This window comes from Grampus griseus (assembly GCF_964374135.1).
Source record: "Grampus griseus genome assembly, chromosome: 2".
NCBI lineage: Eukaryota > Metazoa > Chordata > Mammalia > Artiodactyla > Delphinidae > Grampus > Grampus griseus.
The window spans coordinates 140,843,031-140,858,341 of NC_139018.1; the positions used below are offsets into that span (position 1 = coordinate 140,843,031).

General features: G+C 40.7%; 1 protein-coding gene across 1 annotated transcript in view; it reads left to right on the plus strand.

The window, feature by feature from the left end:
* PDE8A (phosphodiesterase 8A) overlaps positions 1–15,311 on the plus strand; it is a 135,848-nt gene that overhangs the window by 55,386 nt on the left and 65,151 nt on the right. Inside the window, exons 2-3 of the mRNA XM_082649261.1 lie at positions 11,954–12,010; positions 13,608–13,798. Coding sequence (XP_082505387.1) covers positions 11,984–12,010; positions 13,608–13,798 — 218 coding nt within the window. The 5' untranslated portion in view covers positions 11,954–11,983. The remainder of the gene's footprint in view (positions 1–11,953; positions 12,011–13,607; positions 13,799–15,311) is intronic.

Genomic DNA, 15,311 nt, shown 5'->3' on the forward strand with positions numbered 1-15,311 from the left:
GGGAACTAAGATCCCGCAAGCTGTGTAGCAGCACAGCCAAAGAAAAACAAAAGCCAAAACCTCTCAACAAACAAAAGTCCAGGACCAAATGGCTTCACAGGCGAATTTTATCAACATTTAGAGAAGAGTTAACACCTCTCCTTCTGAAACTATTCCAAGAAATTGCAGAGGAAGGAATACTCCCAAACTCATCTGTGAGGCCACCATCACCCTGATACCAAAAACAAAGATACCACAAAAAAGAAAATTATAGGCCAATATCACTGATGAACATAGATGCAGAAATCCTCAACAAAATACTAGCAGTGTGAATCCAACAATACTTTAAAAGGAGCATACACCATGATCAAGTGGGATTTATCCCAGGGATGCAAAGTTTCTTCAGTATTCGCAAATCAATCAGTGTTACACCACATCAACAAACTGAGGAATAAAAACCATATGATCATTTCTACCAAACATTTAAGGAAGAAATTATACCAGTTCTCTCCAATCTCTTTCAGAAGATAGAAGAAGAGGGAGTACTTTCTAACTCATTCTATGAAGCCAGCATTTCCCTCATGCCAAAACCAGACAAAGACGTTACAAGAAAAGAAAACTGTAGACCAACATCTCTCCTGAACATAGATGCAAAATTTTTCAACAAAGTATTAGCAAATCAAATAAAAAAGATATAAACAGACCCAGGTAAACAAGACTGCTCCTACATCAGAAAATTAATCCACAACATCAACTGACTAAAAAAGAAAAATCACATGATCATATCAGTAGATAGAGAAAACATTTGACAGAATCCAAAACCCATTCATGATAAAAGTTGCTCAGCGAACTAGGATTAGAGGGGAACTCCCTCAACCTGGTAAAGAATATCTGCAAAAAACCTACAGCTCATATCATACTTAAATGGCGAGAAACTTGAAGCTTTCCTGTTAAAATCAGGTACAGGGTAGTGATGTCCCCTCTCACCACTTCTTTTTAACATCATACTGAAAGTCCTTGCTAATGCAAAAAGTCAAGAAAAGGATATAAAAGGTATACAGCTTGGGAAGGAAGACATAAAACTGTCATTGTTCACAGATGACATGATTGTCTGTGTAGAAAATCCAAAACAACAGACAGAAGAACTCCGGAAACTAGTAAGTGATTGTAGCAAGGTTGCAGGATACACGACTAATATACAGAAGTCAATTGCTTTCCTATATACTAACAATGAGCGAGCACAATTTGAAAATAAAAACACAATACCATTTACATTAGCACCCAAAAAACAACAAAAAAAACTTAGGTATAAATCTAACAAAATATGTGCAAGATCTATATGAGGAAAACTAAAAAATTCTGAAGAAAATCAAAGATGAACCAAGTAAATGGAGAGATATTCCATGTTTGTGGGTAGGGAGGCTCAATACTGTCAAGATGTCAGTTCTTCCCAACTTGATCTATAGATTCAATGCAATCCCAGTCAAAATCTCAGCAAGTTACTTTATGGATATTAACAAACTGATTAAAGCATTTACATGGAGAGGCGAAAGACCCGGAATAGCTATACAATATTAAAGAACAAAGTTGGAAGCCCAGAAATAGACACACATAAATATAGCCAACTGATCTTTGACAAAGGAGCAAAGGCAATACAATGGAACAAAGATTGTCACTTCAACAAATGGTGCTGGAACAACTGGACAGCCATATCCCAAATAATGGATTTAGATACAGTTGTCACACCCTTCACAAAAATTAACTCAGGGTGGATCATAGGCCTGAAAGTAAAATGTAAAACTATAAAACTCCTAGAAGATAACATAGAAGAAGACCTAGATGACCTTGGTTATAGTGATGCTTTTTTAGATACAACACCAAAGATGTAATCCATGAAAGAAATAATTGATACACTGGACTTCATTAAAATTAAAAACTTCTGCTCTGTGAAAGACAATATCAAAAGAATTAGAAGACAAGCCACAGACTGGGAAAAATATATGCAAAAGATGTGTCTGATAAGAGACTGGTGTCCAAAATACATAAAGAACTCTTAAAAACGCAACAGTTAGAAAATGAACAATCTGATTAAAAAATGGGCCAAAGACCTTAACAGCCACCTCCGAAGAAGATATACAGATGGCAAATAAGCATATGAAAAGATGCCCAACATCATGTGTCGTCAGGGAAATGCAGATTAAAACAACAGTAAGATACTACTCTACACCTATTTAAATGGCCAAAATCTGGAACACTGACAACACCAAATACTGACAAGGATGTGGAGCAATGGGGTTGGAGGGTGCAAACAGTGCTAGGGGGAATGCAAAATGGCATAGCCACTTTGGAAGACAGATTGGCAGTTTCTTACAATACTAAACATACTCTTATCATACGATCTAGCAATTGCTCTCCTTGGTATTTACCCAAAGGAGTTGAAAACATATCTATACAAACACCGGCGTAAGCATGTTTATAGCAGCTTTATTCATAAGTGTCAAAACTTAGAAGCAACCAAGATGTCCTCCAGTAGGTGAATGGATAAATTTGGTACATCCAGACAGTGGAATATTATTCAGTACTAAAAAGAAATGAGCTATCAAGCCACAAAAAAGACATGGAGGAACCTTAAATCCGTATTACTAAGTGAAAGAAGCCAATATGAAAAGGCTACATACTTGTATGATTCCAACTATATGGTAGTCTAGAAAAGGCAAAAAACTATGGAGACAATAAGAAGATAAATGGTTGCCAGTGGTAGGGGGTGGGGAGGGATGAACAGGTAGAGTACAGAGGATTTTTAGGGCAGTGAAAATACTCTATAGGATATTATAATGGATACACATCACTGTATATTTGTCCAAACCCATAGAATGTACAACACCAAGAGTGAACCCTAAGGTAGAGTATGGATTTGGGGTGATTATGATGTGTCAGTGTAGGTTCATCCTTGGTTAAAAAATGTATTGTTCTGGTGAGTGATGTTAATGATGGCAGAGGCTGTGCCTGTGTGGGGGCGGGGGTATAATGGAAATTTTTGTACCTCCCTCTTAATTTTGTTGTAAACCTAAAAGTACTCTGAAAAAAGTCTTAAAAATATATTTAGTTTGGTGGATGTAGATATACATTTTAGAAACATAAATACCAGACAACTTCTGGTCAAGATTTTACCTTAGGACTTCCCTGGTGGCACAGTGGTTAAGAATCCGCTTGCCAATGCAGGGGACACGGGTTCGAGCCCTGGTCCGGGAAGATCCCACATGCCGCGGAGCAACTAAGCCCGTGCGCCACAGCTACTGAGCCTGCACCCTAGAGCCTGCGAGCTACAACTGCTGAACCCACGCACTGCAACTACTGAAGTCTGCGCACTCTAGGGCCTGCGTGCCACAACTGAGTTTGGAAACCCACTTTCTGTCAAAACCTACGTTTTTAGCTTCCATACCTAGTAAGGATTTCTTCATTGCTCTAGAACCAAACCAGGGGCATCGTGAATGCTCATGCATCCCCTTTCACTAGTGATAATGGCTGCTCGCTATGGAGCACTTAACTGTATGCCAGGCACCATGCAGAGAGCTGCATATCTGTTACTCATTTCATCTTCACAGTCACTAATTTCCAGGTGAGATTTAGCAAAGTGAAGAAACTTGCCTAAAGTTACAGTTTTTCAGGGGAGAGGAGTCAGAGTTCAAACCCATATGTGTCCCACCTCAGGAGTACTGGTGAAGGGAAGTTTGGATGATTCTGGATAATTCACTGTGTTGCGTGGGTTGTCATTCTCAGTGTAATCCCCTTCAGACAGCACTGAGGTCCATTAAGCAAACCCAGTAAAATCTAGGCTGGGGCTTGCAGTCGGGTTTGTGGGAGTGGTCATGTGGGCGGGCAAGCAGCTGTGGAGCCTTCTGAATAAGGCTCACTGCTGTCTGAGTGTGCAGGGTGTGAGATAAACACGACTGATAAATGTAAATACGCCTGAAATAGACTTGTCCCAGAGAAAGGCAGGATGCTAATTTATTAATTTATAAGCTAGGAATATTCCTTTTGATATCTAGATCATCCATGCCTGCTGGATTCAGTTTTTCTCTGGGAGGGAGCTGAATCAATAGCACTGAGTTCTCAACCTCTGGCTTCCCTCTGCTGGGCTGCCTGTACACCCTCCTCATTCTGACGGGAAGATCCAAGTGGTCAGTCTTCTCTTTTTGGAGGGGGTGGGGAAGAAGTAGATTCTGGTCTTGCCTCCATGATGTTATAGCTAGATTTCTGCAGTTGGATTTGAGGATTCTTAAATTTCACTGACACAGTGAAAGAGAGGCTCATGGGTTGGGTTAATCCTTCAGTTGGCTATCCTCAATTTTTCTGGGTTGATTCTGTTTTCACCTTCCGAGGCAGTCTCCTTGCAGGGTTTCTAGAAAACCTTTATTTGTCCCCTGTATCAACTACATTAACATAATATTTAAGAAGTGGGTCCTATTTTGTACAGTATTTCAAGGTACTGTGATGTTAATGGTTCTTATTAGAGATTACCTAAGTGCTCTGAAAGAAATAGCTCTGGGTGTGTAAAATTATAGTTTCATAGCAAAAACTTCTTGGAAAACCTTTTCTGTAGATATTTAGAATTTATTGGGCATTTGCTTACTGTCAGGAATTGTGATAAGCTCTTTATTTTATTTATTTATTTATTTATTTATTTGCGTTACGCGGGCCTCTCACTGCTGTGGCCTCTCCCGTTGCGGAGCACAGGCTCCGGACACGCAGGCTCAGCGGCCATGGCTCACGGGCCCATGCGCTCCGCGGCATGTGGGATTTTCCCAGACCGGGGCACGAACCCGTGTCCCCTGCATTGGCAGGAGGACTCTCAACCACTGCACCACCAGGGAAGCCCTGTGATAAGCTCTTGAAATAGTTCATTTAATCCAGACACCATTTTTTGCCCAGCACTATGGGTTTGGGAAAAAAGGACCTGAACTGTTTCACCCTAGCATGTGACTTGATTTTGGCATCCAAGGTAACATAAAAGCCTTCTTGTAAATATGTGCTGTTTAAATTGACTGAAGGGCATATTAAGACCAGGTAAGGGGAGAAAAAAGAGACTGGGACATTGAGGATGGATAATGGAGTATTTTGCTTGCTCTGGGAGAAGGACCAGGGGAAGCGGCTAGGAAGGAGCTTTGCCTCAGGGTAGATCTTGGTGCCATCTTGTGGGTGGATCTGGAAAGGACCAAGCAGATCCACACCAGCTTCTACTAGGATGCCCTGCAGAACCCCAAATTTCCACACAGCACTGACGTAAAACTTCAAGTCAGATATCAGGATTCTGGTCTTGGAATCGGTGGATTTGGTTGTGTTCTGTCCATTAGCAAGTCCTGATCACTCCACCTGCAAAACACACCCCAGATTCATCTACTCATCTCCGTGGCAACTGCTAGGCCAGGCTACCATCGTCTCTCACTTGGACTACTACAGAAGCTTCCTTACTGTCTCTTTGCCTCTACTCTCACTCTCTCACTGACTGTTTTCCACAGGTAGCCAAAGGGATCATTCATTCATTTATTTTATTATTATTATTATTATTATTGGCTGCACTGCACAGTATGCAGGATTTTAGTTCCCCGACCAGGGGTCAAACCCGGGCCCCCTGCATTGGGAGCGTGGAGTCTTAACCACTGCACTGCCAGGGAAGTCCCCAAAGGGATCTTAAAAGAATAAAAATCAGATCATATCATTTCCTTGTATAAAACTTTCTAGTGGCTCTTCATGAAATTTAGAATAAAACCCAGTTTTCTTGTTCTGGCTTAGAAAGCTCCGCATCTTACAGCTCCTGCCTAGCCGTGAGCTCATCTCGGCACTCTTCCCTCTCCTTTCCTCAAATGTCCACCCTGTTCCCACCTTCAGTCCTGTGCTCTGCCTGGTGCTCCCTCCTCCACTCCTGGCGTGGCTGACTCCTCGTCATTCAGATCTCGCCTTCCACAGTTCCCCCTCAGAGAGGCCTTCCTTGACTCTGATTCAAAACAGTAACCCAGTTACTCTCCATCAAACCCCTCCCTGCTGTGTAGCAATATTATCTGTCTTGTTCTCTGTTGAATGCCCAGTGCCTAGGAAACCATCTGATACACAGTGAGTGTTCAACAGAGATTTGTCAAATGGATGGATGCTGCTTTCCAGGTTCTTGGTCTTATTTCAGCTAGATACAGGTTAGGGTCAGGTAACTTTAGGCCTTTCCCAGTGAAGCATGAAAAGACCACAGGGGGCCTCCCTCGTGGTGCAGTGGTTGAGAGTCCGCCTGCCGATGCAGGGGACACGGGTTCGTGCCCCGGTCCGGCAAGATCCCACATGCCGCGGAGCGGCTGGGCCCGTGAGCCATGGCCGCTGAGCCTGCGCGTCCGGAGCCTGTGCTCCGCAACGGGAGAGGCCACAACAGTGAGAGGCCCGCGTACCGCAGAAAAAAAAAAGAATCCACCTGCCAGTGCAGGGAACACAGGTTCACACCCTGGTTCGGGAAGATCCCACATGCCACGGAGCATCTAAGTCCGTGTCCCACAACTACTGAGCCTACACTCTGGAGCCCGCGAGCCACAACTACTGAAGCGCACGCGCCTAGAGCCCGTGCTCCGCAACAAGAGAAGCCACCGCAATAAGAAGCCCACGCACCGCAAGGAAGAGTAGCCCCCGCTCGCTGCAACTAGAGAAAGCCTGCGCGCAGCAACGAAGACCCAACGCAGCCAAAAATAAATAAATAAATTTATTATTTTAAAAAAAAAGACGACAGGAATTAAGTTCCTGTGAATTGGGCCCAGTTCCCACCATTGCCACTTACCAGCGCTTTAATAATACGGCTCTGAGCTTCAGTTTGGTCATCAATAAAATGGAGTTAATGAGCTTCCCTTACTCATAGGGTAAGGACTAAATTGGATTTAAATATGTTTGGAAGCAAAGTCTTTAGCACATACTAGACACCTTCTTTCTATATTAAATCTGCACCATGTTGTCATAATTTACGTTTTCCCCTTCTCCTACTCAGGACAGGGTAGGCATTTGGTCTTTGCACTCTCAGTACCTACCTCTGTGCTTGGCTTATAACATAGTAAGTAGGTGGTCCCCAAATGTCTGGGTTAATTTTGACTCTCCCCACCTAAGAACTGGTGTCTCCTGACTCTTGTCCAGGCTGTGCCCCTTTGATCAATTTACCACTCTTTGCCCAGAGAGAGACAAGATGGCCACTGGCTGTACAGGGAAAGCCTGGAGGGACAGTATGGCTCAAGACAAAATCTGATTTATGTCTTTGCTATAGTTCCTAGGTTTGTAAGCAATTAATATAAATTGATCCCAGCATAACTTTCTGTTTCTAATAAAAGGATGTAGGAAAAAGATCACATGATTCATTTGTGGTTCCTAGTGCTTAGGCTTTTCCTAAGATTGCTTCCTTCCTTTCTGTTCCTTTACAATATAAAATATATATGAAAATACTCTGAAAACTGGAAGTGCTGTATTATATACATGTGTATATGTATAAGCTGGTATGAGTATGATTTTTAGATAAATGATTGGTTCAAAAAGATTAGCTCATTGTAAAGCAATTATACTCCAATAAAGATGTTAAAAAATAAATATATTACATTTTCAAAAGACTTAATAAAATAAAAATTTAAATACAGAGATAAAAAAAGATTAGCTGTTGGGCAAACATTCATTCAGAAATATTTTTTGAATGTCTGCCATGTGCTAGGCACTGTTTTGGGTACTGGAAATATAGCAATAAATAAAGCAGATAATCCCTGTCTTCGTAGAACTTGCATTCTCATGGGAGAGACACTCCTTTAATAAGAAGAGAATAAAATATGTAGTGGGGCAAATGGTAACTAAAGCTGCAGAAATAAAAAAGCAGGCAAGGGATAAGGGAGGGTCAGAGGAGTAGAATATTTAGACAGGTTGGAATTATATATCTCTTTCCTCTCCTACCCCCACTGGTGATCAAGATTGGTAACATAGTAACTTTGCCCCGCAGTTAGGTCAGTTAGGCAAACAAAAGAAAACTGATAGGTGGTTCATCAAGGTGTCTAATAATAATGTATTTCAGATTTCCATCAGCCATTAACAAAAAATTACTTTAAAATAATAAAATACAAACAGACATCATTCTTATCTGATATCCCAGTTTAACAGTCTTTTTTTAACAATAAATCTTAATAAATATATAAATATTTAAAAACCCAAAAGACTAAATTCAACAACTTGTATAATTACTGATATCAGTTCATGAATATATTATTGCTCCTGTGTTACCTAAAAATATCAGTTGCTTTTGAAGCTGAAAGCTGTTATTAAAACTGATTTGAAAATGACTATTCCCTTCTAAATATTAATGTGAAAAATAAATAATTATTAAGAGGGCTATGGCCTGAAGCATTAGGTCAGTTTGATTCTGATTTTCATACACAAAGAAAGGATGAATGCACGAATTCTAGTAGTTCCGATCCCCTTATCCAGAGCAGTTGGGAAGTTGTTTACTCTTTGAGGGCCCACTGCTGACGTCTGCTCACTGAGTAATGTCATCAGATTTCCTGGTGGTGGTTATTTTGGGGGGGGCAGTGGTGTAAGTAATTGTCCGGCTCTGCTGGGACACCGCTTGACAGAGGTCCTGAGAGCCGGATATACCCCGCAGACAGGATGTAAGGTTAAAATGCAATCTAGTTAAGTAAATAAAGAAAGTATTCAATGGTAAAATAGAGTTGCTGAAACATTAATGTTTTAAAATGATACTGCTAAAATTATACTGAAGTAGAATCCATGCTCTTTAAAAAAATTAATCTATATCTTCTTTTATTTCTTAGAATTAATGTGGCGGTGAGTTATTTTTACAAGTTGAGATCATAAAGTTACTCTGTCCTTTGTTTGTAAAAGTTATTTCACCCACTTTGGGTGTAGACCATGTACTCAGAATTGTTTTCCCAGGAAGAATGAGACTTTTGCCCTTAGCTGTCCATTCTTTTTATTTATTTATTATTTATTAATTTATTTAACATCTTCATCGGAGTATAATTGCTTTATATTGTTGTGTTAGTTGCTGCTGTATAACAAGGTGAATCAGCTATACGTATACATATATCCCTATATTCCCTACCTCTTGCGTCTCCCTCCCACTCTCCCTATCCCACCCCTCTAGGTGGTCACAAAGCATGAGCTGATCTCCCTGTGCTATGCAGCTGCTTCCCACTAGCTATCTATTTTACATTTGGTAGGGTATATATGTCAGTGCCACTCTCTCACTTCGTCCCAGCTTACCCTTCCCCCTCTGTTTCCTCAAGTCCATTTTCTACATCTATGACTTTATTCCTGTCCTGCCCCTAGGTTCTTCAGAACCACTTTTTTTTTTTAGATTGCATATATATGTGTTAGCATATAGCTGTCCATTCTTTTATCTCGTCCCTCAGCTTGTGACCGACACTATATAGTATGTGTTTTTTAAAATCAAGCTAGTCGTTAACATTTTAAAGTTTTATTAATTATTATAGCCTTTAGCTTATTTTTCTCCTCCTGGTTTCCTTAAGTTTGTACTGTTGACTTTCTCAAATTTAGTGATTTGAAAGCTTAGTATATTAATTCTTGTTTCATGACAGAAAGATCTAAGACTGTGAATTTTGCCTCTGAGTAAAATTTACTAGTATCCTGTAGGTTTTATTACATGACATTCTCATTTTTATTATTTTCCAAGCAATCTGTAGGCATAGTTTGCATTTCCCTCTCTGATCCGGCAGTTACATGAGTTTAAAAATTTCCAAGGAGGGGGTATTTCTTCTGTTTTTAATTTTGGTTTGATTGCCTTATGGTTGGAAATAAAGGCTGTACAAGGAATATGTTTTAAAGTTTTCTTTGTGACCTAGTATATGTTTTTACGATATTTATAAATATTTTCTTTCTGTCCGTTCAGACTTTATCTTTTGTCTCCTTGATCCTTCATAGCAAATTTCATGAGTATCCTCTGTGAGAGGCTGCAGCCGCCGTTTCACACAGAGGACCCAAGTGCTGTCCAGCAACCGCTTCATCCTAGGCAGTGGCACAGCGCTCCTGTTGATGGGTTTTCTGGTTTCTTTTGTGCAACTCCACCCTGCCCCAACACTGTAGAAAATCAGCAAAATGATTTCCCTTCTTTTTCCTGTCATTTTCTTCCTTCTCTTTCTTTTTCCTGAGTAGTTTCACTGTCTTCTCCAAGCAGTAGGCCTGTATCATTTCTTGTTCTTTCATTCATTCATTTCTTTAAACTTTGTTCATAAAAACCAACAAAATAGTCATTGTTCAGATTGGTCTCTCTCGGTGCCTCTTGCCTTCCTTCTCACTGCACTGTGGGAGTATGATTACGTAGAGCACATCTCTCTCTTTTAAGACTCTCTTGGACCTCCTGGATCATATTCCGTCAGAAATTCTGGCTTTGGCATCCAGCTGTGCCTCTTGATGAGGCCGGTGACTGCCCAGCTCTGGAGGATAGACGGTGCTGTGGGATGTCTGTGCTCACCCTTCCACCCTACTGCAAAGCCCTCCTCCTCAGTCTCAGGTCTAGAGTAGTAGCGACCCTCATTCTACACCTTCTGAGAGATGAAGTTACTACAAAGCAAATCAGAAACTGAGCCAGTGTCCCATAATTAGTAGACATCAGCTTCTAGCAGTTAAAAATATACATGGACTTCCTCCATCACTAAGCAGGTTTTGTTGCATATGTTTACTGTAGGAGAGATCACTGCTTGAGGGGAGAGATGGGAGGTGGCAGGCAGTTAGGAAGTATCTTGTGGGAAGGTTTATAGATCTAGTTCTGCTGCTGCTGTGTTTTAGGTATGAAATCACACCCGTCACCCAGCGGCCTGGAGTAGGGTAGGGATCCCCTCAACACATATATACAGTGTTTCTGGAAAAATTGCAAAATGTGTCCCTTCCTCCAGGTAGCAACCCAAGGCCAGGGTTCATGGCTTGGGGCTGGATTTTAGCTCTCCATTCTCCCTCCCTTGTGCTCCTTTGTGCAGTGCACAGACTTCCCAAACCTTCCAGTGGCCCTGGGTTTGCAGCACGGTTTATAAAACTAAACAGACTGGTCAGTGGAATCCCAGATGCCACTTGCTGCTGTGTGGCCTTAAACAAAGTACTTGGAACCTCAGCTTTCCAAAGTAAACTCTCAACATGTTGCAAAGGTTCAGCGAGATAACGTATGTTCAGCCCTTAGCACAGTGCCCAGTATATGCTGAGCCCTCCATTGGTGCTATGATTCTATTACTTGTTGGGGTTTGGTTATGACACTGTATTTATCTTTGTGTGTTGGTGTTAAGTTCTCAAATAGATAAGCTTTTTTTTTTTTTTTTTTTTTTTGGCCGCACCACGAGGCTTGTGGGATCTTAGTTCCCTGAACAGGGATCAAACCCGGGCCCCCCAGCAGTGAGAGTACAGAGTCCTAACCGCTGGACCACCAGGGAAATTCCCAATAAGCATTTATTGATAAGCACCGTGCTTGTCTGTAAAATGAAAGTGTTAACCGTTTCTCAACAAGGAGTCTTTGAGGTCCCATGGTTCTGATAGCTGGATTTCTTTTTTGTGTGTGTGCCATTTTAGATGTAAGATTTCATTGTCCATCAGGGGAAAGATGGAAGAAACCAATGTTCGTTCAGTGTCTAATCTTTGGGGGCTCTTTATATTGTAATCTCACGTGATCTCTTTAACACATGAGGAACTGAGGCTGAAGGTTGGGTAAATTACTTACACACAGCTAGGAAAAGAAAAGCCGGGATCAGACTCATTTTATGTGTCCTTCTCTGCTCTCCACCTTTCCTGGGGTTTATAAGGAGATAACTGAGATCCCTGTGTCTAATAAGTATTTACATAATTTTTCTCTAGAGTAGAAATTTCATTTTCATCTGTGGCACTGATGAGAGAAAAATTTAAGCAAGCTTGTCTTTTTTTTTTTTCTCTTTTCATTTTTAAGCAGATCTTTTTCTTGCAGGTAGCAGTAGCTGATATACAGTTTGGCCCCATGAGATTTCATCCAGATCAGCTCCAGGTAATAATATACCATGCTGTAATTTTCACCTTGATTTTCTTTAAAGACGGGGAGGGAGAGGATCTAAAGTTACACATTGAAAATAATCTTCTGTTTTAGATAAAATATTGGATCAATATTGAATTCCCTGAACTTGATAGCAGTACTACAGTTATATCAGGGAATGTACTCTTCTTAGAAATACACATTGAGGTATTTAGAGGTGAAATGTCTGCAACCTACTTTAAAAGGTTCAGCAATAAAATAATATATATAATTGTGTGTGTGCGTACGTGTGTAGTATGTATGTGGAGAGAGAGAGAAAGCAAAGGTGGCAAAATGTTAACAATTGATGAAACTAGAAGAAGGGTGTTCTAGCATTTATTGTCATTCATGACTTTTTGTAGGTTTGAAATTTTCCAATACAGAGAGTAAAAGCATGGTCTCCTGTTACTGAATCAGCTTTAGCAGAGAGAAAATATCTATAAATTTTCTAATCCAAAATATTAAAATAACCAATTGAAATTTAGCTCCAGCGTTACTTGATGCTTCCTGTACACAAACGCATGCTCACTGTTACATTTTTTAAAATGTGAAAAGGACTTGCAGAAATGTGCTCTTGGGACTTGCCTGGTGGTCCAGTGGTTAAGACTCCACGGTCCCAATGCAGGGGGCCTGGGTTTGATCCCTGGTCAGGGAACTAAGATCCCACATGCTGTGCAGCACAGAAGAAATGTGCTCTCTTAACTCTTTGCACTTGTGGTATTTATGCACCTGGGTAAGCTTAGAGGGACTGAGTCTTGGGGAATGGGGTTTCTGTCAGCTTTGCAGTCTCTTTCCCTTAGGCTGTCCCACCTTGACTGTACAACGTACCACAGTTTCCCCCTGTTAGTCAGTCTGAGTGTGAAGGGATGGAGCAGTGCGCTCCTGCCCCAGGTTTGGCGTGGTGGCTTGGCTGCGCAGGGGAAAGGGCAGCAGACGCAGGCCTCGCCCATCCAGGCCAGGCGCGAGGACAGCCAGCTGTCTCTTGCACCTGGTTCTATTTTTGTGTCACTAAACGGGCAGTTTTTGAGTTGTAACGTTTTGGTCTACTTTAAGTTTCCTCTCTTATAATCAAAGGAATTTTTTTTTTTAACTTGGAGGAATTACATAAAGTCTTGAGTCAGAATACTTAAATGTATTATTTAAAGTATTAAGTATTCTGGGAGTTTGACTGAAATATTGGTGTTTGCTATCTAAGGACTTACCTAGTTAACTTACTGTTAACTAAAATAAATATTTGTGTTTTTTAATTGATTCAGTTTTAAGATAAAGTACTTAATCAAGTCTTTGTTGAGTTCTTCCAGTGGGCTTATTAGCAAAAGAAATAAGCCTATGATCCATGCACTGACTTCCAGACTAAGAACAGATAGGATAGCACTCATTTCAGGGAGCTGAGTGATAACGTCCCAGAGTTACATGTACGAAAAGGATTTACTCAACACATCGTTATGCTCACATCTGTGTACTTGCCTTGAAAACACTTGGGAGTTTTCTGTGGCTTGTTAAGAAATGACAATTCTAACGACACCTTTCTTTTTTTTTTTTTTTTAAAAGTGTTCATGCTTTTTTGATTCAGGTACTTTTAGTGTTTCCCAAAGAAGATAAGCAGTGTAATGGATTCTGTAGGGCATGTGAAAAAGCAGGGTTTAAGTGTACAGTTATCAAGGAGGCTCAGACGGCCCTTGCCTGTTTCCTGGACAAACATCATGACATCATCATCATTGACCACAGAAATCCCCAACAGCTGGACGGGGAGGTGCTGTGCAGGTAAGCCTGAGACTCAGGCCTCAAGAGTCCCGCTGGCATTTGTGACAGTAAACGCAGCCCCAAATACATTAGGTTAAATTCAGTGTCTTTTAAGTTGCCTTCCATGCAAATAAAGTAAGCAAGACATTAGAATATTATTATTTCTGGGAGGGATCTCTATCTCTTTTGTTTTGTTTTGCTTTGCTTAAAACAGTAAGAAAATCTGAATGTGAACCGTTAAGGGTTAAGATGAAATCCTGTATGTAATTAACCACAACTGTCACCTGCATAGTACTGCAACAAGAGTTATTATAGTTTTCTAGATGTTTTTAAAGTTATAAAAATTTTGAAAATTGTCTTCTAATGTTAGGTGTATGTGCCTTGTTTCTCATACTTGCAGAATATCAATATCATGAGAGAATTTGGGTAGCAGACATAAATCTAAGAAAAGTACTTTCTAAAGAAAGTCATTTGCCGCTGATGGAAGCAAGGCGAAAGTGAAATATCAATTTTATTTGAAAGAAAACTTTTATGTTGGGGAAGACAAATCATAATTTCAATATAATGTAAAATTTTATAATGTATTAATTTTAAGGACATTTAAATGTTGACTTTTAGGAGATAGAAAAGGTTGAAAACCAAATATAACAGGAGTTAAAAACTGAGCTGACAGGAAAATGACATCCTCTCAGAAGGTTGTTTACAGGTACATGGTGATTTCCATGTACTTGAGAGTTCACCTTTCAGGTAGTCAGATGAGGTGGCTTTTACCCAGGTGCAATCCACCTCCAGTAAAGCTTCGCTCGGGCCTTGCTCTGTGTTGCCTGCCATGCTGCCTGTGTTCCTTTCCTGTTTCTGTCTGGTTGATGGCAGTTAGCCATTGTCACTGTAGCCCAGACTTGTTTGGCGTGTTATCTGACAGCACACCCATGAGGGATGTGGAGATGTGGAGAGAGCTCTGACCCTGGGTCCTATGCTCGGCTCTTCCCTTGCCCAGCTGCCTTTGGGTAACTCTCTGTCTTCTCTGAGGATGTGTTTTCTCAGCTGTAAATTTGGAACACTTGGTTTCCACGATCCCTTCTCTCTCTAGCATTTGATGGATAGCACTCAGAGGAAGGGAAGAAAATATCTTAGTTACGTGGTGCTTTTAGTCTTGGTAGACTGCTGCTAGGCCGGAGAAATATCTAAGGAGAGCCAAAGAGCCCAAACAGAAAAGGTGAAGGGGGGTGAGGTGCTGAGGACAACTTGGCTTCCTTCACAGTCTTGTCCTGGCCACAGGTATGTGCTGGACAATGACATTCATACTCATAAAGATGGCTCTGCTAGACCGTCCTGTGTTATAAAAGAAAAACTAAGTTGTGGTAGTTATGGTCTACTTTTTTTTATTGTGGTAAGGTACACATAACATACAATTATGCTCCACTTTTTGAAGGAGGAGAAAGTACTGTTGTTACACATTTTGGGAATATTCTAAACAAATAGGGTAACTCATTCAGCAAATTTATAAATTTACAACTTAATACAGTTTTAAAAC